The sequence below is a fragment of the Amblyraja radiata genome, chromosome 26 (genome assembly GCF_010909765.2).
Source record: "Amblyraja radiata isolate CabotCenter1 chromosome 26, sAmbRad1.1.pri, whole genome shotgun sequence".
Classification (NCBI taxonomy): Eukaryota; Metazoa; Chordata; class Chondrichthyes; order Rajiformes; family Rajidae; genus Amblyraja; species Amblyraja radiata.
The window spans coordinates 20,038,531-20,062,055 of record NC_045981.1 but is presented as its reverse complement, the minus strand read 5'-3'; the positions used below and the strand labels follow the sequence as shown (position 1 = coordinate 20,062,055).

The 23,525-nt window shown below is 44.7% G+C and overlaps 2 protein-coding genes across 8 annotated transcripts in view; one reads left to right on the top strand and one right to left on the bottom strand.

The window, feature by feature from the left end:
• The window catches only part of LOC116988007 (SAP30 binding protein), a 48,440-nt gene extending 31,760 nt beyond the window's left edge, over positions 1–16,680 (bottom strand). Inside the window, exons 1-3 of the mRNA XM_033044403.1 lie at positions 16,568–16,680; positions 12,243–12,346; positions 11,396–11,443 (exon numbers count right to left, since the gene is read on the bottom strand). Of these exons, the coding sequence (XP_032900294.1) occupies positions 11,396–11,443; positions 12,243–12,346; positions 16,568–16,646 (231 nt within the window). The 5' untranslated portion in view covers positions 16,647–16,680. The remainder of the gene's footprint in view (positions 1–11,395; positions 11,444–12,242; positions 12,347–16,567) is intronic.
• A 40-nt stretch (positions 16,681–16,720) lies between these two features.
• Positions 16,721–23,525, top strand: part of recql5 (RecQ like helicase 5) — a 51,931-nt gene continuing 45,126 nt past the window's right edge. For all 7 annotated transcript variants that reach the window (XM_033044397.1, XM_033044396.1, XM_033044399.1 and 4 more), the window contains exons 1-3: positions 16,721–16,899; positions 17,255–17,376; positions 21,628–22,146. In XM_033044397.1, the coding sequence (XP_032900288.1) occupies positions 16,761–16,899; positions 17,255–17,376; positions 21,628–22,146 (780 nt within the window). In that variant the 5' untranslated portion in view covers positions 16,721–16,760. The remainder of the gene's footprint in view (positions 16,900–17,254; positions 17,377–21,627; positions 22,147–23,525) is intronic.

Below are 23,525 nucleotides of genomic sequence, written 5' to 3'. Positions count from 1 at the left end.
AAGTGAGGATCCAACCCGGGTCTCTGACGCTGAGGGTTAGCAGCCCTTTGTGCCGGCTGCCCTTAGCTTATGGAAGCCGTGGTTGGCAGCTTTGTGGCAGTCTGCAGTGGAATGTTCCTTAGGTAGCAACATTGGAGCATAACTGGTTTGAATTATCCCCATAACAGTAAATATAAAAAATAATAATTGATGCCAGAAGCAGAGTGTGGACTTGAACATTACACCACGTGTCCACCCATTTTACTAGCCTCAGTATCCGGTTGATCACTATCCTCCTGAATGTTTAACACACTTCAAGTTTTATGTCATTGGTAAATTTTGAAATGGTCAATTCTGTAGAGCCAGCTAAACAGAGCCCATGGAGGAGTAACGATCCATACCTTCCACTGTTCCAAGAAAGAATTGCTTGCATGGCTAATTCTTAATGTCTTCTTCACCTAATGTCCTTTTTCCTACTCGTCAACTGTGCTGACAAATATGGGATCTGGCGTTTCACCAAAGTCCAGTTACATATTGTTTACAATCCCAATGTCCTAAAACCTAATGTTTGGAGAGAATAAAATAAATTAGCGTAGGATCGGTGTAAATGGTTGGCAAAGTCTTAGTGAGCCAAAGTCCCTGTGCTATATGGCTATGACTTTGTGAAGAATAACAATACCAAACTTGTGCTGGATTTTGATAGTTTACTATATATGACTATTAACGATGTTCTTCAACATCAATATCAGTTGGTTGTCTATCACTAAAGCTAGGCTAATACAATGCAGGACACAAAAAAGCAGAAGGGCCTCGGGCTCAAAACATTGACCGTTTCTCTCTTCCACAGATGCTGCCTGACCCGCTGAACTTTCCAACATTTTTCTTTTTTACTTTTGTACTTTTATTCTTGAACAACAAATTTAAATGGAGTCTCTGGGCTCAAGTGCCCCTAATGCAGCCTGGGTTACTTCTTCCTAGTCACTCTGCCTTGTACCTACCAGTGACACACTATGTGACACAATTCCGGTTTGAATGATAAACTCTGTTACTCCACACAACGCAGAACACAAAAAAGACTGGATCAACAAAACTCCAGGTGCTGGAAATCTAAATCAAAAATAGAATCAGGTAAGCTCGCAGCAGGTCTAACAGTGTCAGTGGGGGGTCAGTGAAAGAGACCACATTTTGCATTTTGTTCATCAGAATGGGATTGATGAAAGCCAAGAAAACTCTAGGGGTCGCAGTTTTGTTGTACCTTACTGCGTTCTATACAGCAGGTTCAGTCATCTGTTCTGTGCAAAAACATACTCACTTGCAGCCACTCCCTCCCCAAGCATCTGTGGCATTTTCTTAGTCACAGCTGCAGGTATTAAAGTGGTCTGTTTCAGCTTGTTTAGCTGCTGTGCAGTAAAAGACTTAAAGGAAGTGTAATAGTTGTACTGAAACGCACAAGGGCTAATATATATTGAATGGTCAATAACAGATAGGTGCAGATGCAGCCAATAATTAAAGCATACTCTCGTTGAACACAGGACTGCAATGAGAACATACAATGACAGACTAATTATAGGATACAATGAGCAGGCACAATCACTCTCACTGAATAATGGATAGTTGTGCAGATCCATTCACCCAAGTGTAGCAGTGCGATGTGTTTATACAGTCACTTTTACTGAGCCCCAGAATACAGTAATGGGCAGATGTACTGAGGGACAGTAATGTAAGTAAACCCTATTTTGTGATCCATGGACAAGGGCTGCAAAGATGGTTTTAAAGCACCTGGTGGGTACAAGAAACAGTAAAGCCATGCAAAAACCCATGCAAATGTATTGTGATTCGGTGCTGAGGTAGGATTGTGATTAGGGTTGGGCACAGTAGTTCAATAATCTGATAGTTCAAGAGTAAAAGCTGTTCTTGAACCTGGAGGGTCAGGCTCCTGTAGCTTCTTCCTGATTTTAGCAACGGGAAGGGAGCATGGACAGGGTGGCGGGGGCCTTTGATGATAGTAGCTGCCTTCTTGACCCACATGTATCATTTCAAGATTCAGGTGACCTGATTTTAATCCCATTAACAGAAACAAAAATCCACATTTTTCCCTCAGTTTGGATTTGGATTTTCTGGTTTGGCTGGTCTGAATTGGCTGGTTTGGATTTTCCTTCACAATCTACAATTTCATCTCACTGAAGTTAATAAATCACAGATTGGTAATGCCGCCAGAAAACTCAGGCATAGTCTCGCTGTGAGTGACGCCAAGTCCAATAGTTCCATCATGGACAGCCTGTAGCACATCATGCACAAGTGTATGGAATATCAGATACTTTGGGAGACATTGAGCTAGATGTCCAAGCCGGGTAATAACACTGCACAGTGCCACAGGCAGGTCTATAGTTTGACACAACTTGAGGTTTTTGACACCTTACAGTATATCAAAGAGGGATTGGATGTGTTTGAAAAGCTTTACGGTAAAGTAACCAGGAAGATTGCTGGATTTAACAAACTGATGGAAGGCTCTAGTGATTAACCTTACCATCATCACATTCAAGACTGATCAAGACTTTCATTGCAATGAAAGGTGTGAAGGGGAGTAATGAAAGCAAGCTATTACTCTTGGCTGAGTACAGGTTGAGAAGACCCATCTGATACGTCACTTATCTAGGGACCATATATTAACTTGATTTATGGAACAAGGAGATGGAATAGAGGCTTGCTCTGTTCACTAGGGGCAGCACAGTGGCACAGTTGCTGCCTTACAGCACCAGGGACCTGGGTTCGATCCTGACCTCAGGTGCTGTCTGTACGGAGTTTGTACGTTCTCCCTGTGGGTTTCCCCTGGGTGCTCCAGTTTCCTCCAAAGACGTACAGGTTTGAAGATTAATTGAGTTCTGTTCATTGTCTCTAGAGTGTAGGATAGAATTAGTATATAGATATATATAGAATTAGTATATAGCCAACTAAAGGTCCCTTTTACACGCAGTATCTCTAAACTAAACGAAAAAGCTAAACCCAAGTTGAATTTACACAGCCTAAATTAAAGTAGGAAATTGGAAAGGTTCTGCTTGACAGAGTGTAGAAGTGGCCTGGGGAGAAAAATGATTTAAGATCAAAAGACAACTTTAATGGGGAGGTGGTGCTGAGAGTCGTGAGTGGATTTATAATAGAGTCAGAAAGCAATTGATAATATAAGCCCTGCTTGATTCGTCAGGTGCGGGAAGGAAATGATTGCTTCCTGAAGAGGAGAAATGGGTGAAACAAATAGAAATTGCTTGATGAATTTGGTCATTAGAGCGATTAAATGCCGGGAGGTCGGCAGGTAAAAATACCAGGAGCTATTTACCAATGTGGGGAGTAAACCCCAAATAGCCCCATTTCACGCTGCAAGCTCAAAGCATTTCCATTCATCGATTCAAATAATAGAGAATGACCACTTGTAGAGTCCCAGCTGCTCCTGCAATGTATAAAATGATTGAGTGATGTTTGCTGGAAACCTTGTCGGTGCTGGAGGCTGTATAAGCTCTTCCAGTGCAATGATTGAGATCAAATATTAACCAACTAGAGAGTGGGCCTCCCATCTACCCCATTGCAGACCTTCAAATTATCTTTAATCGGACTTTATCTTGCACTAAATGTAATACCCTTTATCCTGTATCTGTACACTCTGGATTGCTCAATTGTAACATGTACTCTTTTCGCTGACTGGGTAGCCTTCAACAAAAAGCTTTTCACTGTGACAATAAGAAACTAAACTAATAAACAAAACTAAAAGAGATAAGGTTACAATATCGAGGTTTGGAATTTCTTATGTATGCGTTGTGTTGGGGGGCAGCAGGTGAAGATGTGCACAGGCCATATTGCCACTAAAGGAACAGTAATCAGGAGCAGCATTAAAGAACCCCACTTTCCTATATTACATCTAGCAGACAGAAACTTGCAGTCCCTTCATGGACACATGTTTGTGATAGCTAAACTATTTCACATCATGAGCCAAATCAGTAGTTGAGAAACAGTGTACGACATTGCGTATGCTCACTGCCAAGTTCTTCCCTGTCCAGGCTCCCGTCCCTCCATGTTATGGACTGCAGACAGTAGGACCATGGCACCATGAAGCAAAGGCCGTGTAAGCATTAGGTGGTGGATGGTGGTAGGAAAGAGGGACAGTGTAGCTAGGGTACACAAAATTGCTGGGGAAACTCAGCGGGTGCAGCAGCATCTATGGAGCGAAGGAAATAGGCGACGTTTCGGGCCGAAACCCTTCTTCAGACTGATGGGGGGTGGGGAAAGAAAGAAGGAAAAGGGGGGGAGGAGGAGGAGCCCGAGGGCGGGCGGATGGGAGGGTGGGAGGAGACAGCTAGAGGGTTAAGGAAGGGGAGGAGACAGCACGGGCTAGCCAAATTGGGAGAATTCAATGTTAATGCCATAAGGACGCAAGGTCCCCAGACGGAATATGAGGTGCTGTTCCTCCAATTTCCGCTGTTGCTCACTCTGGCAATGGAGGAGACCCAGGACAGAGAGGTCGGATTGGGAATGGGAGGGGGAGTTGAAGTGCTGAGCCACCGGGAGGTCAGGTAGGTTATTGCGGACTGAGCGGAGGTGTTCGGCGAAACGATCGCCCAACCTACGCTTGGTCTCACCGATGTAAATCAGCTGACATCTAGAGCAGTGGATGCAGTAGATGAGGTTGGAGGAGATACAGGTGAACCTTTGTCGCACCTGGAACGACTGCTTGGGACCTTGAATGGAGTCGAGGGGGGAGGTGAAGGGACAGGTGTTGCATTTCTTGCGGTTGCAACGGAAAGTGCCCGGGGAGGGGGTGGTGCGGGAGGGAAGGGAAGAATTGACGAGGGAGTTGCGGAGGGAGCGGTCTTTGCGGAAGGCCGACATGGGGGGAGATGGGAAGATGTGGCGAGTGGTGGGGTCACGTTGGAGGTGGCGGAAATGGCGGAGGATTATGTGTTGTATTTGCCGGCTGGTGGGGTGAAAGGTGAGGACCAGAGGGACTCTGCCCTTGTTGCGTGTGTGGGGATGGGGAGCGAGAGCTGTGTTACGGGGTATGGATGAGACCCTGGTGTGAGCCTCATCTATGGTGGCGGAGGGGAATCCCCGTTCCCTGAAGAACGAGGACATTTCCGATGCCTACAGTGTAGCTAGGGGTTTGCTACTTTTCTCTGCAAACCCAGAAGACTATTGCAGGATTAAGGACAACATGGCTAGACAGGAACTCGGAACACGGAAAAAGGATCCCGTTGTCTTGGCCCACACTGAAGCAGAATATGCAAGCAGATACATGCACAAGATCTGCTTGAGTCTTCATGAACAGTCTTCAAGGAATAAGGTTTTGCTGAGACCACTGGGGTTGAAACTGGTGCCCTGCAAGGATATATTCTCAGTGCCCTACTATACTTATACACTAAATACTGTACAGCTCTAATTCTATCTACAGATTTGCACACAACACTACTGTGGTGGGCTGAATCACAAACAATGACAAGATGGAGTACAGGAATGAGACAGAGAACTTTTAGTGACAGATCAATAACCTCCCCCTCAATGTCTGCAAGATGAATAAACCAGTTATTGACTTAAGGAAGCATGGTGAAGTACATGCTCAAATCAGCAACAATGTTGCAGAAGTGGAAATAGATGAGAGCTTAAGTTCCTTTGCGTTTATATTACCAATGATCTGTTACAGACCAACCACATTGATGCAACAGTCATGAAGGCCCACCAATGCCTCTACTCTCTGAATCAGCTGGGACTTAACAAGTGGTCATTCTCTATAATTTGAATCGAGAGAGTTGTAGATGTAGTCGAGAACATCACACCGACCAGACTTCCTATAGTCCAGAACAACATACCGACCAGCCTCACCCACTGAGTTTCTGCAGCATTTTTGTCTACCTTTGATTTTCCAGCATCTGCAGTTCTTTCTTAAACAAGACTTCCCATTAATGAATCCATCTACACTTCACAATGCCTTAGAAAAGCAGCCAATGTAATCAAAGACTTGTACCACCCTGGTCATTCCTCCTTCTTCCTGCTCCAAAACAGCAGACTGTACAGAAGCTTAAATCCTCCATAAGCTAGGGTACAGTGCAATTCTCCTCTACCCCAATGAGAACATTGTTCTTTGTCTTGGGAACTGTTGCACTACAATGCTGAGAAGTATATTCTCCACTCTGTACCTTTTCCTCTAGGTCTGACCACTAGGGGCGCTGCATTGAAGGCGCCTCTGCCTACAGTCTGAAGAAGGGTTTCGGCCCGAAACGTCGCCTATTTCCTTCGCTCCATAGATGCTGCTGCACCCGCTGAGTTTCCCCAGCAATTGTGTGTACCTGCCTACAGTCTGTCCGTTTTTTCTATCTTTTTTTAATTTTAGTTTGTCTAATCTGTTTGTTTTGGGGATTCTTTAGTTTTTCTATGTGGTGGATGGGGGTAGGGTAAGGGGGACCTCATTGAAAGTACAAGATTCGGAAAAGAATTGACGGAAGGTTGTTACTTTGTCTGGCCAAATAGTCTATAGCTATTCAGTCTCAGGATAAGTTTAGGCTATCTAGGACTGTGATGAGGAAATATTCCATCACTCACTGAGCTGTGAATCCTTGGATTGCGCAACCTCAGAAGACTTCTGGACTTTCATTATTGCTTGTTTTATAATTTATTCATTTTGATGGGTCTGATCACCACTGTTTTCTGCTCATCCAGGACCAGTGTTTTCTGCTCATCCTTAATTAGCCTTGAACCGAGTGGATGCTCATTAGTGGGATCACACATAGCATACACTGGGTTGGATGGTATATTTTTTTACCCTGTTGAAAATTTGTTAACGTGATGAAGTTTCAAGGCAATCCTTTGACTCCATGGTCAATCATTATAATTAATGTATGCTTCATTTTTAAGTTAATTGAATTTAAATTGCACAGCTGTCATTTTTTTAAAGATAAAAATAGATTTTCTAGAAAAGCTCATGACGTGAGGCAGCATCAGTGAAAGGTGAAGCAGAATTAGCATTAAGGTGGCACAGCGACGCAGCTGGTAGAGCTGCTGCCTCACAGCGCCAGAGATCCAAGTTTAATCCTGACCTCGTGTGCTGTGTGTGGAGTTTGCACATTTCTCCTGTGACAGGGTGTTGCGGCTTTCTCCCACATCCAAATACATGCAGATTTGTAGGTTAATTGGCCTCTGTAAATTGCCCTTAGTGTGCAGGGAATGGAATTAGTATGAATATGTGATCAGGTAGTTGGCATGGACTTGATGGGCCGAAAGGCCTGTTTCCTGCTGTATCTCTAAACCAAACTAAACAAAAAATTCCAGTTCAAAGACCATTTGTCAGAACTGAGAAATGACGAAAACAAGTTAGTTTTCACGAACTATTTTGGTCTCATACTATCCTTGCTTTTTCTCTTTCTCATGAAAGACGAAGAGTTCTATTTTTCAGCATTTTAATGTTTTATACATTTTTTATTTAGTGGTGGGGGGATTTGAAATGGAATATCTGGATTGTTAGTTGAGGCCCATGGATTACTTTTGTCTGCTTCACCACTACTTTATCAAAATATATTCAAGTCTGATATTGAAAATGCGAGGCATGTGGGTATCAACCAGACAGTGGACTTCAGAGAAAGGATCAATCACCAGCTGTAAAATAGCACACCGGCTTGCACAGTTTATGGTCTGCTCCTGCAGCTCTTATTTACCCCAAGGTCCAGCTGATATGTTACAAGACCGGAAATAAAACCTACTTTTTTTCCGCAATACGTTGACAACACTGTGCCAACCAACGTGTTGCAAACAGGGCACAACAAAATATTCCATTCACAGTAAGCAGTATATTGTAAAGAAGTCTATTCAGTGGGGAAACTGTCTATTCAAAGAATAGAGGAAAGAGAAACGAATAACATTTCTTCAAAACTTGCTATGTGGAAGAAAGTTACACATAAATCATGTACATAACAACAATCTTAGTCAGTAACAGTGATGTGGTCACAAAGTCCGATTGACCGTGGAACTACTCAATTATTGTATCCTGGCCAGCTAACATAATTCACAGAGTCTTTGATTTTGGTTCAGTACTGACCCCTGGAACTCGGCGCTGTAATAACTCAAAAAGTGCTTGTCACGATCGTTCGCGATGTTTTTAAGAGAGTTAGATTTAGCTCTTTGAGCTAAGGGAATCAAGGGATATGGGGAGAAAGCCGGAATGGGGTACTGATTTTGGATGATCATATTGAATGGCGGTTCTGGCTCGAAGGGCCGAATGGCATATTCCTGCACCTATTTTCTATGTTTCTACAAGCATCGGGAGAGAATTTACCTGGCAAATCATAACTCTTTCTAGTGAATGGGAGCAAAGAGGGCAGCCACAAAGTGGATTCTCAGTCTCCCGTCACTAACAGCCGGACTTGGGAGAGTATCAAAGAAAGTGGGGCCCGAACTGTATCAAAGATTAGTACATGACTCCATCACGGAGGGTAACACATAAACCAATTATTGTCCACCAACTAGAGGTTAACACTGCCACCTGTTGGAATACAAGGATACAACAGGCTTGTCTCATAAATAACAATTATTATGGGACATACGTGCAGGTTTTGTTTTATCTTGCTGTAAGGATTTTGGCAGCCGCTGTGAGACCAAACAGGATGATCACAGAGGTCAGAAGCAAAACAACAAGGTCACTGCTGACCACAGAATCCTGGGCTATTATGTTTCATGGCAGGGTCAAGGACAGATATCGTCTTGGTGAGAAGAGGGAGCAAAATAAGAAGATACATTTATATACTGACAAACCATTTTTTCAGTTAAATACCAGAAGTCCCATTCAACTTGGGACCACTTGCAAACCAACTCCTTTCTTAGCCTGTAGACCCAAGGAACAACAGATGCTGGTTTACGTAAAGGACCCAGGGGTATTGGAGAAAACCAGTGGGTCAAGCAGTATTTCTGCAGAGCGCAGATCGCGTTTCAGGTTGGAACCTTTCTTCAGACTGGCAAGTGATAGGTAGATTGCTGGCAACAGTCTGAAGAAAGGTCCCGACCGAAACGTCACCCCTGTCTGCATGTAAACCTTCTCCCTCCATTTCCATGTGTTTATCTAAAAGCTGCTTAAATGCCACTATTGAATCTACTTCCACCACTACTCCTGGCAGCATCTCCTTTGAACATCCCCCCCCTCTGATCTGAATGTTATGTCCTCTATTCTGTGACATTTTCACCCTGGTGAAAAGGTTGACTGTCTACTCTAATGTTAACTGTTTCCTTTGCCACAGATGCTGCTTGCAGCATTTTGTTCGTATCTGCAGTTTTTTAACTTTTACTCACTACATTCTTCATCCCTATTCCTATCCTCCTTCACTTCTAACAACATTTCTCCCATCTCCAATTCTCCTCCCTTGCCGAACGTCCCTTCTTCTCTGTTCCATTACTCTCTCCCGTCTCAATCTCTCCTTTTTGAGCATCGTCTGCCAACTCCTTAAATCTGCCCCAAATCCTATCCCCTCCCTCAACCGTCCCTTTGGTTCCCTTTTGGTCCCCCTCCCCCCCTCTCCCAAATGCTCCACGTGTCTTTTCTCACCCACTCTTCCCCTAACAATCGTTCCTTCCTCGATGCCTCCTTATCTCTATTCCTCTACCCTCACTGTCTGCATGGACATGCAACACCCTCCTCATCCTCCACCATTTCCAATCCCTCTTCTCCAACTTGCCCAATCTCACTTCATGTTCCAGCCCCTATATTTAAACTGTGTGCCTCCTGCTTCTCCATTATTCAGAGAGCCGGTCCCTTCATCTCTCCTTAAACTCCCTCCATCGTCCGCATCTAAAACCCCACCTCCCTCAGCCCCCTTGCCATTTTCCTTCATACCCCTCCTCACTCCCACTACCTCCACCCTCCTTCCTCAGTCTTTCCCCTTCTCTCCTCACCCTATTTTGCTTTTCATCCATTCATCCCCACTTGTTCCCCAGCTACAAAATAGTCGCCTATATAAAAATATTGAAAAAAATACTCAGAAAAAAAAAATGTCTTTTACACAAAATGCTGGACCAATCCAATTTAGCCTACCACCACTACATTAGGCCATGTCAATAATTAGCAAAGTGACAGAATATATTGTCAACTGCTGTATGAAACAACATTCACTCACTATTAAAAACCTGCCCATACCCGTTCAGCCAACTCAAAGCCAAATCTCACCAGGATTTGAGATGTATGTAACCTCATTTGGCATCAAGGCATCGTTTATGGAACACAACATGAAAATGTGCTGATGTAAATGGTAATTGAAAGGTAAGAAACTCCAGTCTGAAACCATACGAAGCATGAAGAATCGGGGCTGTTGGAGATCAATCATCTCACTCCCAGGGTATTATTTCGTGAGATTGTACAGAGGAATTTCTTTGGTCCATCCATCCGTAGCCACTTCAGATGTGAACTGTCTGAAAAAGGGTTTCGACCTGAAACATTGCCTGTTTCCTTCGCTTCATAGATGCTGCCGCACCCGCTGAGTTTCTCCAGCACTTTTGTCTACCTCAGATATGAACTCCCCTCAGTAACAAGGTCAGAAGTACAATTATTTGTTGGCGATTGCACAGAGTTTGGCTCCATTTGGAGCAACTACTGATGCAGCAAGTTGTGTTCACACGCAACCAGGCCTGGACAAACCAGAAGAGTACACGGGTTGATAAGTGGCGAGTTACATTCATGCCACCTAAATGCCAAGCAACTGGGCTGGATTAAATTCCATACACTCCTTCAACTTTCTCGCTATCTATGTTCCACTGTATCCTTCTTCTCTATCTACGACTGCACCAATTTTGATATCATCTGCAAACTTCCTAATCTGATCAGCCACATTCTCATCCAAGTCATTTATATGCATCACAAACAGCAAAGGTCCCAGGAGTGATCACAAATCAGGGACCTAGGAGTGAGATGCAGGGCCGTAACCCGAGAACAGACAGTATCAATGAATAATGAATAGGGTTCCAGCCTCTCACATGATTCACACACACACGCATCTCCTGCCTGTAAAAGTTACAAGTGGCCTGCGAGTCCAAGACACAACTTAAAAATGTATGGTATGGAACTGTTGCATGCAAACACTTCACCCCAAATTCCCATCTGGAACCAACTTTATATCACTTATTTGATATGTGCATGATGTACACAGAACGGCCACAACTTACAGCAGGGTTTGCTCAGGAGTTCCACTGGTAACCATACGCCTGCCTGACATGAACCAAATTGGAAAATAAATGAAAAGGTAGGTGGAGGTGAGACTGAAGGACGGTCCCTGGTCCATCCACAGTACACTGCAACCTGAAAGTTTCACATTCAGGTCAGGCTATGGGATCCCCATTGGTTTCTTCCTCTGCCCCAAATGTGCCCCCAAGCGTGCAACAGTGTGTGAGATTTGAAAGGTACCTTATAACCATCCAATTCCGGCAGCTCCCTTTCTGAATCTTCACCTTCCTATAAAAACAAGAATTTAGAAGGTTAAAGGGATCACTTGTGGCTGTGGGCTGACTATTAGATGGTGCAGCGCAGAGCGACTGTCCCTTGCTCGAGGCACAGAGGTGGACAGGGCCAAATCTAGTTCCAGACAGACATTTATTTGAAGAGAAAAAAATAAATACACCCCACGTGCTGGATACAGTTTACTTACTGGAACAATTCTTGGCTAAATAATTCCCCATCCAACTGACCTGCCATCTCAATCATGCCCAGCTCTCGCTTAATATCCATGTTTATCACTACACCTGGAAATATTGTTGAACTAATGTAGCCATATTATTTGACAACAGAAAACACAGAGTCACTGATCAACTTCATGTATCTTTACTTGTCTAAAATGTTTATCTTCTAAAAAAAATAAAACGTGGATTAAGTTCCCAAGACATCTTTTTTAGCCTTGACTCGATACCGTTTCCCCATATGTATTATCTCACAGCTTATATTGGATTCAATATGAAGAAATGTCAAGCACTTCTCATTACTGCAGTATTAAAGGTGAATGAAAACCATGCAATATGTGCTTATAATGTGCTCTGTTAACATGATAAGAATATCCACTTCCCGATGCGGTCATATTGCCTTCAGAAAAGAAGTCCATGGTTCCATGGTCCTGACACCTGGCTTACATGGCACTCAGGCATAGGATGTTCAGTTTGTTGTATCACACGAGTAAAAAGGCACGAAAGGCACAGTATAAAATCTGAAGACAACAGGGAGGAGATATTTTTGGTAGGGTTCCTTCTGATTTGTTACTCACCAATGGACTGCTGCTCTCCTCCTCTTCATCCAGCTCATCCACCTCTTCGACCCGGCTGATATCATCATCTCCATATCCAGCGGACACCAGTCCTCCTTTCGTGCCTGAAGCCAGCCACACAGGAACAGAACTAGACTCAATACTAGATTTCAATACTCATCAAATACATTTAACATGGTAAATTGCCCCAAAGCATTTCACATAAGCATTTCACATAAGCATTTTTTGAGGAGGTGGCTAAGCGTATTGATGAGGGTGTTGTGGCTGATGTACTCTATGTGGATTTCAGCCATAAGGACCCACATGGGAGACTGGACCAAAGGATTAGAGTTCCTGGGATCCAAGGCAACTTGATAAATTAGTTGGTGCTGGAAACCTGGTAATTCTTGTGTACTGCCACAGCACAACAAACTATTCTTACACTCGTATATATATATATATATATATATTTTTTTTTTAACTGAATTGTATAAAAAAGGAATTTCACAGCATCTGGACATAGGTGACAATAAAGTACAATTAAACCATTGAGATTAGGTCATCAGGTAATCAGAAGATAACTAAAAAGACAATACGGGGAGAAATGATGAGGTGCGAAGGTAAGCTAGCCAAGAATATAAAGGAGGATAGTAAAAGCTTCTTTAGGTATGTGAAGAGAAAAAAAATTAGTTAAGACCAAAGTTGGACCCCTGAAGACTGAAAAAGGTGAATTTATTATGGGGAACAAGGAAATGGCAGATGAGTTGAACAGGTACTTTGGATCCGTCTTCACTAAGGAGGACACAAACAATCTTCCCGATGTAGTAGTGGCCAGAGGATCTGGGGTGACGGAGGAACTGAAGGAAATCCACATAATCCACATCCGTAGAAAATGGTGTTGGGTAGACTGATGGGATTGAAGGCTGATAAATCTCCAGGGCCTGATGGTCTGCATCCCAGGGTACTTAAGGAAGTGGCTCTAGAAATCGTGGATGCATTGGTGATAATTTTCCAATGTTCTATAGATTCAGGATCAGTTCCAGTGGATTGGAGGGCAGCTAATGTTATCCCACTTTTTAAGAAAGGCGGGATAGAGAAAACAGAGATTTATAGACCTGTTAGCCTGACATCGGAGGTGGGGAAGATGCTGGAGTCAATTATAAAAGATGAAATAGCAGCACATTTGGATAGCAGTAACAGGATCGGTCCGAGTCAGCATGGATTTACAAAGTGGAAATCATGCTTGACTAATCTTCTGGAATTTTTTGAGGATGTAACTAGGAAAATGGACAAGGGAGAGCCAGTGGATGTAGTGTACCTGGACTTTCAGAAAGCATTTTATAAGGTCCAACATAGGAGATTAGTGGGCAAAATTAGGGCACATGGTATTGGGGATAGAGTGCTGACATGGATAGAAAATTGGTTGGCAGACAGGAAACAAAGAGTAGGGATTAACGGGCCCCTTTCAGAATGGCAGGCAGTGACTAGTGGGGTACCGCAAGGCTCGGTGCTGGGACCACAGCTAATTACAATCTACATCAATGATATGGATTAAGGGATTCAAAGTAACATTAGCAAATTTGCAGATGACACAAAGCTGGGTGGCAGTGTGAACTGTGAGGAGGATGCTATGAGAATGCAGGGTGACTTGGACAGGTTGGGGGAGTGGGCAGATGCATGGCAGATGAAGTTTAATGTGGATAAATGTGAGGTTATCCACTTTGGTATCAAAAACAGGAAGGCAGATTGCTATCTAAATGGCGTTGTTGGGAAAAGGGGAAGTACAGCAGGATCTGGGTGTCCTTGTTCATGAGTCACTGAAAGTAAGCATGCAAGTACAGCAGGCAGTGAAGAAAGCGAATGGCATGTTGGCCTTTATAACAAGAGGAGTCGAGTATAGGAGCAAAGAGGTCCTTCTGCAGTTGTACAGGGCCCTAGTGAGACCACACCTGGAGTATTGTGTGCAGTTTTGATCCCCTAATACGAGGAAGGACATTCTTGCTATTGAGGGAGTGCAGCGTAGATTTACAAGGTTAATTCCCGGGATGGCAGGACTGTCATATGCTGAGAGAATGGAGCGGCTGGGCTTGTACACACTGGGGTTTAGAAGAATGAGAGGGGATCTTATTGAAACATATAAGATTGTTAAGGGTTTGGACACACTAGTGGCAGGAAACATGTTCCTGATGTTGGGGGAGTCCAGAACCAGGGGCCACAGTTTAAGAATAAGGGGTAAGCCATTTAGAACGGAGACAAGGAAACACTTTTTCTCACAGAGCGTTGTGAGTCTGTGGAATTCTCTGCCTCAGAGGGCGGTGGAGGCTGGTTCTCTGGATATTTTCAAGAGAGAGCTAGATAGGGCTCTTAAAGATAGGGATATAGGAAGAAGGCAGGAACGGGGTACTGATTGGGGATGATCAGCCATGATCCCATTGAATGGCGGTGCTGGCTCGAAGGGCCGAATGGCCTACTCCTGCACCTATTGTCTAATGACTCCTATTGTCTACTCCTGCACCTATAGTCTATTGTCTAATGACTGCTATTTTGGAAGGGCTTGCAAGAAATCACCAGCTGCAAGAGGAATGCCCCACGCTCCTGGGACAACCGTCAGCTGACCAACAACCTGAACGAGTTTTACTGCAGGTTCGACAAACTCCTCCCAAATCACCACTTCACACCTATTTACAGCCTGACCCCAGTCTGGGTCAGGATCCAGTGGCACGGAGTGAGTCCATGATGACCGGAGACCCTTTTCTGCCGCAGCCTTCATTCACCTTCCCAGGCTCCCAGCCGTTGTGACGCTCCACTAAGGTCAGCCATCATTCTCCGCCTGTTCCACCGTTGAGGTCTTGGTTGGGGCTGAGGTTTTATGCTTAAGCTGGTATATTATAGCCATGTCTAGATATTTCTAGTTTTATCTTCTTGCATGCTTGTAGGTGGGATTTGTTTACATGAGATCATGTTTATAAAGTTACTTAGTTACCTCCGTGGCCAGTAACACTGTTCTTAATGTTACATAGTTCTGTGGTGGTGGAGTTAATCTTCAAGACTGATGAGAATCTGCTCAACCAGGAGATGAGAATTCAGAGCCATCACCCAAACCTCATTAATTGAGGTACAAAATGCAGATGGCGTTTATAATCATGTATGGTTGGACGCCAAGCCATCATTGTCTTATTCACTGAAGCAGAAAGGAGGTTGTGCCACCAGTCTACCCCTCAGAACTAAACTGCGCCGTTTACAAAAAGACATTGGAAAACTTGCATCATTTCCCACACCAGATCACTTCCTAATCCCAGTCAGATCCATAACTCATGAACCTATTAACAAGTGTTACATTGAGGGACTTGTACCAAACAATAGATAATTCACATGTTACACAAGACAAGACATGCACTCTATTGTTACAGAGAAAGACCCGTCCCCATCAGTAGTGTACTGTTCCCCAGTGTTTACAGTGACAGTTCATCCACATCAATTTGTGAAACCATTTAGAATCTCAAAGCCAAGCAATGAGCATACAAACTACCCACCACATCAGACAGGACCTGCCTCGTATATGAATGTGTCTGCAGCATCTACATTACTGCTGTTAGCTATTAAACAAGCCACAGAATTGGTGTGGAAAACAGCAGCCTGATCTAAAGATTATATCCAACAATAATGTTCCTACTCCTAGCATTATGCATTCAGATCTACACCCAATTATTCCTATGTTCTCCTAATCAGGCTTGTTATGAAAGTCTGAAGAAGGGTTTCAGCCCGAAACGTTGCCTATTTCCTTCGCTCCATAGATGTTGCTGCACCCGCTGAGTTTCGCCAGCATTTTTGTGTACCTTTGTTATGAAAGACAGTCCGGCTTGTGCCTAATTCAAGGATATGCTCAAAACCGCATGAAGAAAGCCACTGTCCCACTGCCTCCTTGGAATCCAAAGCCCATAGTTATTTAAAAATGGAAAAGAACCATTTGGAAAGCCATTGCTCCCCAAGGTCCAATGCCCAATAGTTGCGAACGCAAATGTTGCACAGACCAGATATGCACCCTGTTGTTACAGAGAAAGACATCCAAGTGCCATTCAGTGACAGACCCATCACCATCAGTACTGTACCCATGTTTATATAGTGACAGACCATCCCCCCCCCAGTATTATAAAATGACACATCCGTCCCCACCAGTGCTGTAGCCCCCGGTGTTATACAGACATTAAACTGTGTGTAACTGGGGCCTGGTGGCTAACGCAGCGTTTGCTGACCTAGTACGCAGCATAATGAGGACATGTTATTTTTTCCCCCCAATCTGTAGTCGACCTCCCAGTCCCTGCCCGCCTGCCCGCCCTGAGCCTCACCTGTCTCCGCATCGCTATCCGAGTCCGAGTCGCCGGCATAAGCCTTCAGCGTCGAGAGAACATTGCGCTGACCCGCCATTACCCGGCGCACTCTGTAGTCGTCATTCTCCAGGCCGTGCGCAGGCGCTTTGCTGGGACCGGCTGGGAACGTTTAAAGTGTGCGCCGGACGGCAGCGGCTGTACTGGGTCGGTGATGTGTTCCCGCGGGGCCTCGGCTTCAGGCGCCCGGTCCCGGGACAAGGACAGGATCCGCGCTGCCCTCAGCCAGGTCTTCGGCCATGAATCGTTCCGGTCGGCGTGCCAGGAGAGCGCTGTCAGGGCGGTTGTAAGATGTGAGGCTCCTATTCCCACTCGAGCTCTCCCTTACCCTCAAGTTACCCCTCATCTTCCCCATTCCCCACCCTCAACACCCCTCATCTTCCCCATTCCCCACCCTCAACACCCCTCATCTTCCCCATTCCCCACACTCAACACCCCTCACCCCCCTTCGCCTCACCCCCCTTCGATTAGGAAGATTGGCATCATGGTCAGTGAAGGCATGGTGGGCTGAAGGGCTTGTTCCTCTACTGTTCTATGTTTCTGTACTGTTGAATGCATTGTTAATATGTGCAATATGAGTTGGGCTGAGTGTGAATTTAGTTCTTGATCCAGAGCTGAGACAAAGCATGAACTTACCTTTTTTTGCAGGTGATGGGGATGTCTTTATTTGCATGCCAACAGGAGCAGGGAAATCTCTGTGTTATCAGTTACCAGCTGTGATCGCTGAAGGAGTAACCATTGTGATCTCTCCACTGATAGCACTTATTCAGGTAGGTTTTGTGTGATTCCCAGCTTGCAATGGTGGTGGTTAAACTGCAGGATCAAAGTAGAGGCCATCTCTGTTATCTCACAGAACATATGAACATACTAATTTGAATCAGGAGTAGGCCTCTTGCCCCTTGAGCTTGCTCACGGCTGATCTATTATAACCTTGGGTATATCGGTTTTTTGGGTAGCTTGGGATGTATAGTTAAGGGGCAGAACATTTTACTGCAGATATTCCTGGTTCAAATCTCGGTACCAGAATTTATTGCCATAGTTAGGGTGGAAGTCAGAACCTTTTAAGAGCAGCACAGGGGCGCGGCGGTGGAGCTGCTCTCTTACAGCATCAGAGACCCGGGTTTGATCTTGACCTGGGTGCTGTCTGTGCGGAGTTTGTATGTTCTCCCTGTGACCACATGGGATTCCTTCCACATTGCAAGGACATGGAGTTAATAATAATAATGGATGGGATTTATATAGCGCCTTTCTAATACTCAAGGCGCTTTACATCGCATTATTCATTCACTCCTCAGTCACACTCGGTGGTGGTAAGCTACTTCTGTAGCCACAGCTGCCCTGGGGCAGACTGACGGAAGCGTGGCTGCCAATCTGCGCCTACGGCCCCTCCGACCACCACCAATCACTCACACACATTCACACACATAATTAGTTAATTGGCTTCTGTAAATTGCCCCTTTTGTGTAGGATGCCAAAGTGGGATAACATAGAACTAATGTACAGGTGATCGATACAGAAGCCTGAAGAAGGGTCTCGACCCGAAATGTCGCCTATTCCTTCGCTCCATGGATGCTGCCTCACCCGCTGAGTTTCCCCAGCATTTTTGTCTCCAGGTGATCTTGGACTCTGAAGGCCGAAGGGCCTGTTGCCACGCTGTTTTTCTAAACTAAACCTCATCTTCATATTCCAACCTTGGTAACCTTACACGCATTAGTTATCAATCTATCCACCGGTTTAAATATGCCCACATATTTTGTTTCCCTCCCACTTAGAGTAAAAGGATTTGAAAGACTTTCAGTCCTCAAACAAAATATTGTCTCATCTCTGTCGAAAAATTATTAATCAGTGATCCCTGTTTCTAGATTCTCCCACAAGAGGAAACATCCTCTCCAGATCCAGCCTGGCACAGATCATGCATGCTTTAATCATGTTCCCTATATTCCAATTGTCATGTGTCTGTCCTGTCCAACCTTTCCACAAAGGACATACCACTCTTTCCACTTATTAATGGATTAGCTGAACACAAACTCTCTGTTGCAGTGATGCTCTTTCGCTCCTGTTCCCCGACCATTGGAGAACAAATGTGTAACTAAAATGCATGGAGGTATCAAGATTCAGAAATGGTGTAAGTTAACATGTTGGATGATGAGGCAAGAAGAGCAGAGTTGGCATTTGCAGTGTATGCAGCATTAAATGTTTGTGTGATTGTGAACTGCCTGCAGGCTGTACAGTGCTTAAATTTCTGTCGGTAGACAAAAGTGCTGGAGAAACTCAGCGGGTGCGGCAGCATCTATGGAGCGAAGGAAATAGGCAACGTTTCAGGCCGAAACCCTTCTTCAGGTTTCTGTCTCTCTGTGGATTCCCTTGTTACCATCTCTGTTCTTAGTGATTCTTCCTTCAGAGTGCATATGCGCCTGTGGATCACCCTGTAGGATGTGCAGTGTTTCATGTCTGTATGTCTGGAGATTGCCCAGCAGTGTGTACTGTATTGTAAGATGTAATAGTGATAAGGCTGAATGATGTTAATAATATAAGAAATATATTAAATAGATTCCTGGGCTAAGATTACACTTATATTTAGTCTCAAAGCAGGCTTTTCCCCAGTACGGTAAGACAAGCCCAGACAAGCCCAGATTTCCCCAGTTGCTGTGTATTGAGATAATGACCAATGACTTTGAAATGCGTCAACAATTTGACGAGCGAGGAAGCCCAGATTAATCCCAGTAAAGGTATTGAGACAATGTCCGATGCCTTTGAGGTATGTAGTGACTGATGACTGATATGCAAGTATCTTGTACCACATGACAAGATGCCTTTGATGCGACTGATGATAGACGAGACAACTCAGATGCACCCTGTAGTAATATGTATTCTCTGTACCTCTGACCATAATGTCTTTGGAATGTGCTTGGGTGACAAAAGAACAGTATATAATACCATTTAATTCTGTGTTGAGGGAAGTGGACCGAGGACCAAAGATCTTATAGCTATAAGATCTTTGCCGAGGACAGCCAAGTGTCTGTGTTGCTCACTTGGCTGGGGTTTTCCTTGCCACTTCCATCGGCCGATAATGAGTAAAATTGTGAACGGGTCTACCAACCGTTTGTGAGTTGTCTGTTTATTAAGAAGTGAACCTGTTTGTTTAATTAAAAGTAATTTTTTCAATAGCAGCACATTTGGAAAGCAGTGACAGGGTCGGTCAAAGTCAGCATGGATTTATGAAGGGGAAATCATGCTTGAATAATCATCTGGATTTTTTTAAGGATATAACAAGTAGAATGGATAAGGGAGAGCCAGTGGATGTGGTATATCTGGACTTTCAAAAAACCTTTGGCAAGGTCCCACACAAGAGATTAGTATGCAAAATTAGAGCACATGGTATTGGGAGTAGGGTATTGACATGCATATAGAACTGATTGGCAGACGGGATGCAAAGAGTAGGAATTAACAGGAGCCTTTTCAGAATGGCAGGCAGTGACAATTTGGGTGCTGCAAGGCATAGTGCTGGGACCCCAGTTATTTACAATGTATAACGATTTAGATGAAGGAATGTAACATCTCCAAGTTTGTGGATGACACAGCTGGGTGGTAGTGTGATCTGCGAGGAGGATTCTATGAGGCTGCAGGGAGACTTGGATAGGTTGGGTGAGTGGGCAGATGCAGTATAATGTGGATAAAATGGGAGGTTATCCACTTTGGTGGCAAGAACAAGAAGGCAAATTATTATCTGAATGGTGGCAGATTAGGAAAAGGGGAGGTGCAATGAGACCTGGGTGCCCTTGTACATCAGGCTGTGAAGAAAGCAAATGGCATGTTGGCCTTCATAGCAAGATAATTTGCATATATAGGAGCAAGGAGGTCCTACTACAGTTGTACAGGGCCCTGGTGAGACCACACCTGGAATATAGTGTGCAGTTTCGGCTTCTTAATTTGAGGAAGGACATTATTCCTATTGAGGGTGTGCAGAGTATGTTCTTCACCAGGTTAATTCCTGGGATGGCGGGACTGACAAATGATGAAAGAATGGATCGACTAGAGTTGTATTCACTGGAGTTTGAAGGATGAGAGGGAATCTTATAGAAAAATAAAAAATAACTTGTGGGATTGGACAGGCTAGATGCAGGAAAAATGTTCCCGATGTTGGGGGAGTTCAGAACCAGGGGTCACAGTTTAAGAACAAGGTGTAGGCCATTTAGGATTGAGATGAGGAAAAACTTTTTAACCCAGAGAGTTGTGAATCTGTGGAATTCTCTGCCTCAGAAGGCAGTGGAGGCCAATTCACTGGATGTTTTCACGAGAAAGTTAGATATAGCTCCTAGGGCTAACGGAATCAAGGGATATGGGGAGAAAGCAGGAATGGGATACTGATTTTGGATGATCAGCCATGATCATATTGAATGGTGGTGCTTGCTTGAATGGCCGAATGGCCTAATCCTGCACCTATTTTCTATGTATAAGTAACTGTTGGGGCGGCACTGTGGTGCAGCAGTAGAGTTGCTGCCTTGCAGCGCCGGAGACCTGGGTTCGATCCTGACTACAGGTGCTGTCTGTACAGAGTTTGTAATTCTCCCTGTGACTGCGTGGGTTTTTGCCTGGTGCTCTGGATTCCTCCCACATTCCATAGATGTACGGGTTTGTAGGCTAATTGGCTTTGGTTAAATTGCAAATTGTGCTTGGAGTGTAGGATAGTGCTGGTGTTCGGGGTGAACGCTGGTGGGCGCTGACTTGATAGGCCGAAGGGCCTGTTTCCGCACTGTATCTCTAAAGTACAAAGTAAAGGCTAAACTGCCAAGTTGCAATTACCATGTGAATGCGTAGTGCTGTGTCCATATCTCTGTTGTATGTTTAATGTTTGAGTTTATTTACATGGAAAGAGTGCAATATTGAATATCTGTTAATTTCCCGAAACATAATGTAGAGTACAGTGTTATTAGTGTGTGATATCTGTGCCTGGGCATTGCACTGTAGAGTGTGTGGTGTTTAATCTCTGCGTAGATGTCATGTATGTCTTCCTTCTACAGGATCAGCTTGAACACCTGCACATCCTGAAGATCCAAGCACATTCCTTGAACTCCAAGCTCAGCGCAGAGGAGCGGAAGATGGTCCTGTCTGACCTTTGGTCTGCGAAACCCAGCATTAAACTGCTCTACATCACGCCTGAGATGGCCGCCTCCAACACCATGGGACCTGTCATCGATTCGCTGCTGGCCCGGAAGCTCCTGTCGTACCTGGTTGTCGACGAGGCGCACTGCGTGTCGCAGTGGGGGCATGACTTCCGACCTGACTACCTCAAGCTGGGGCTCTTGCGCAGCAAGATGCCCAGCGTCCCCTGTGTGGCTCTGACTGCCACAGCCCCAAAGCAAGTACAAGATGACACCATTGCTTCTCTCCAGCTGAAAGAGCCCATTGCAAATTTCAGGCGTCCATGCTTCAGAGCGAATCTATTTTACGAAGTTCTCTTCACAGAGACTCTGACTCAACCCTACGTAAATCTAAAAGGATTCTGTGAACAGGCTCTAGGGAAGAAGAATACTTCAGGGGTGTGTAGCCTTTGTTAAATCTTTCTCATCCTTTAAAGTGCTGTTCCTGGGTAAATGCATGGACACCAGTCACTCTATGCTTAATCCCACATCAGCAATCATGCACGTGTGAGAGTATGCAACAAGCATTCCGTTATTTTATGTGTCGCAGGCAAATTAGATCCAGTCTTCACCAGCATGTCTCTAACCTAGGTTATGATCACCTGCTGAAAACCAGATTCCACTGTTACAGATTTTCTCCAGCCCCAAGTGCAACACTTCCTGCTTGAAGCCAAGTCCAGGGTGATCAAAACTTGGGAAATTTGATGGTCTCTGTGCTGTAGATCTGATCCTGATAACTTGCTGATATGAATGTAGTCATAATGTTGGTGAAATTCTTTGCCTTCATCGTTGGTGGAAAAGACACTGGCAGGAGCCCTGAAAGCCCCACAAAGTATGGTCGCTGCTGGAAGCTTGGTGTTTATTCGGTGCAGGGGTGACATTAAAAAAGATGCTTGGAAGGCAAAGGGAGTGCATGAAAATATCCTGGCAGCTAAATCAAGAAGGTCCGTGAGGTGTTCCACAAATGCATGTATTAGAAAGGAAAGAGCGAGTCGCTTTGGGGATTAAAACAGCAGTATGTTAATGGCATAAGAAGGCAGGTGCGACAAGGCATCTTGTTACACGAGGTAGATGAGGCCAGGCAGCTTTAAACTAGGCCTCCTGAGGTGCCGTGATTCAGAAGCAGACACAGCATTCTATTCCATCATACTCCAACCTCTTAGCCTGGTATCTCCCTTGCTCTCCCACTACCTGCCTCAAAAAGGCACCCAAAAGGCCTTGCTGGAAGTAGCACAGCACTTAAAAATTAAGTGCCACCCTTAGTATGTATTACAAATAGTATGGAGCAGACAAACCATCACACAGCCAGAATGTTGCCATACCCAGTGTGACTGGTCGTAGACAATTAAACAAGTAACCAGGCAGGCATTTTCTAGAAATTCCCCGTCAACAATGGAGGAGCCTAGCAAGGGTATACTAAAGACCAGGTTGATTCATTTGCAAGCCGTCATGCCACTTGGGTGATCAATTTGTGTTTCCTTCGAGATCCCTATCATCACAGGAGCAAGTTTTTAACCGATTTTGCTCTTTCAGTCTACCAGACCAGACAACCTCCCTGCTTTGGTACCAGTGGCTTGTGCTCCAGAACTTAGTTTAGAAATACAGCGTGGGATAGACAATAGGTGCAGGAGTAGGCCATTTGGCCCTTCGAGCCAGCACCGCCATTCAATGTGATCATGGCTGATCATCCCCAATCAGTACCTCGTTCCTGCCTTCTCCCCATATCCCCTGACTCTGCTATTTTTAAGAGCCCTATCTAGCTCTCTCTTGAAACGGGC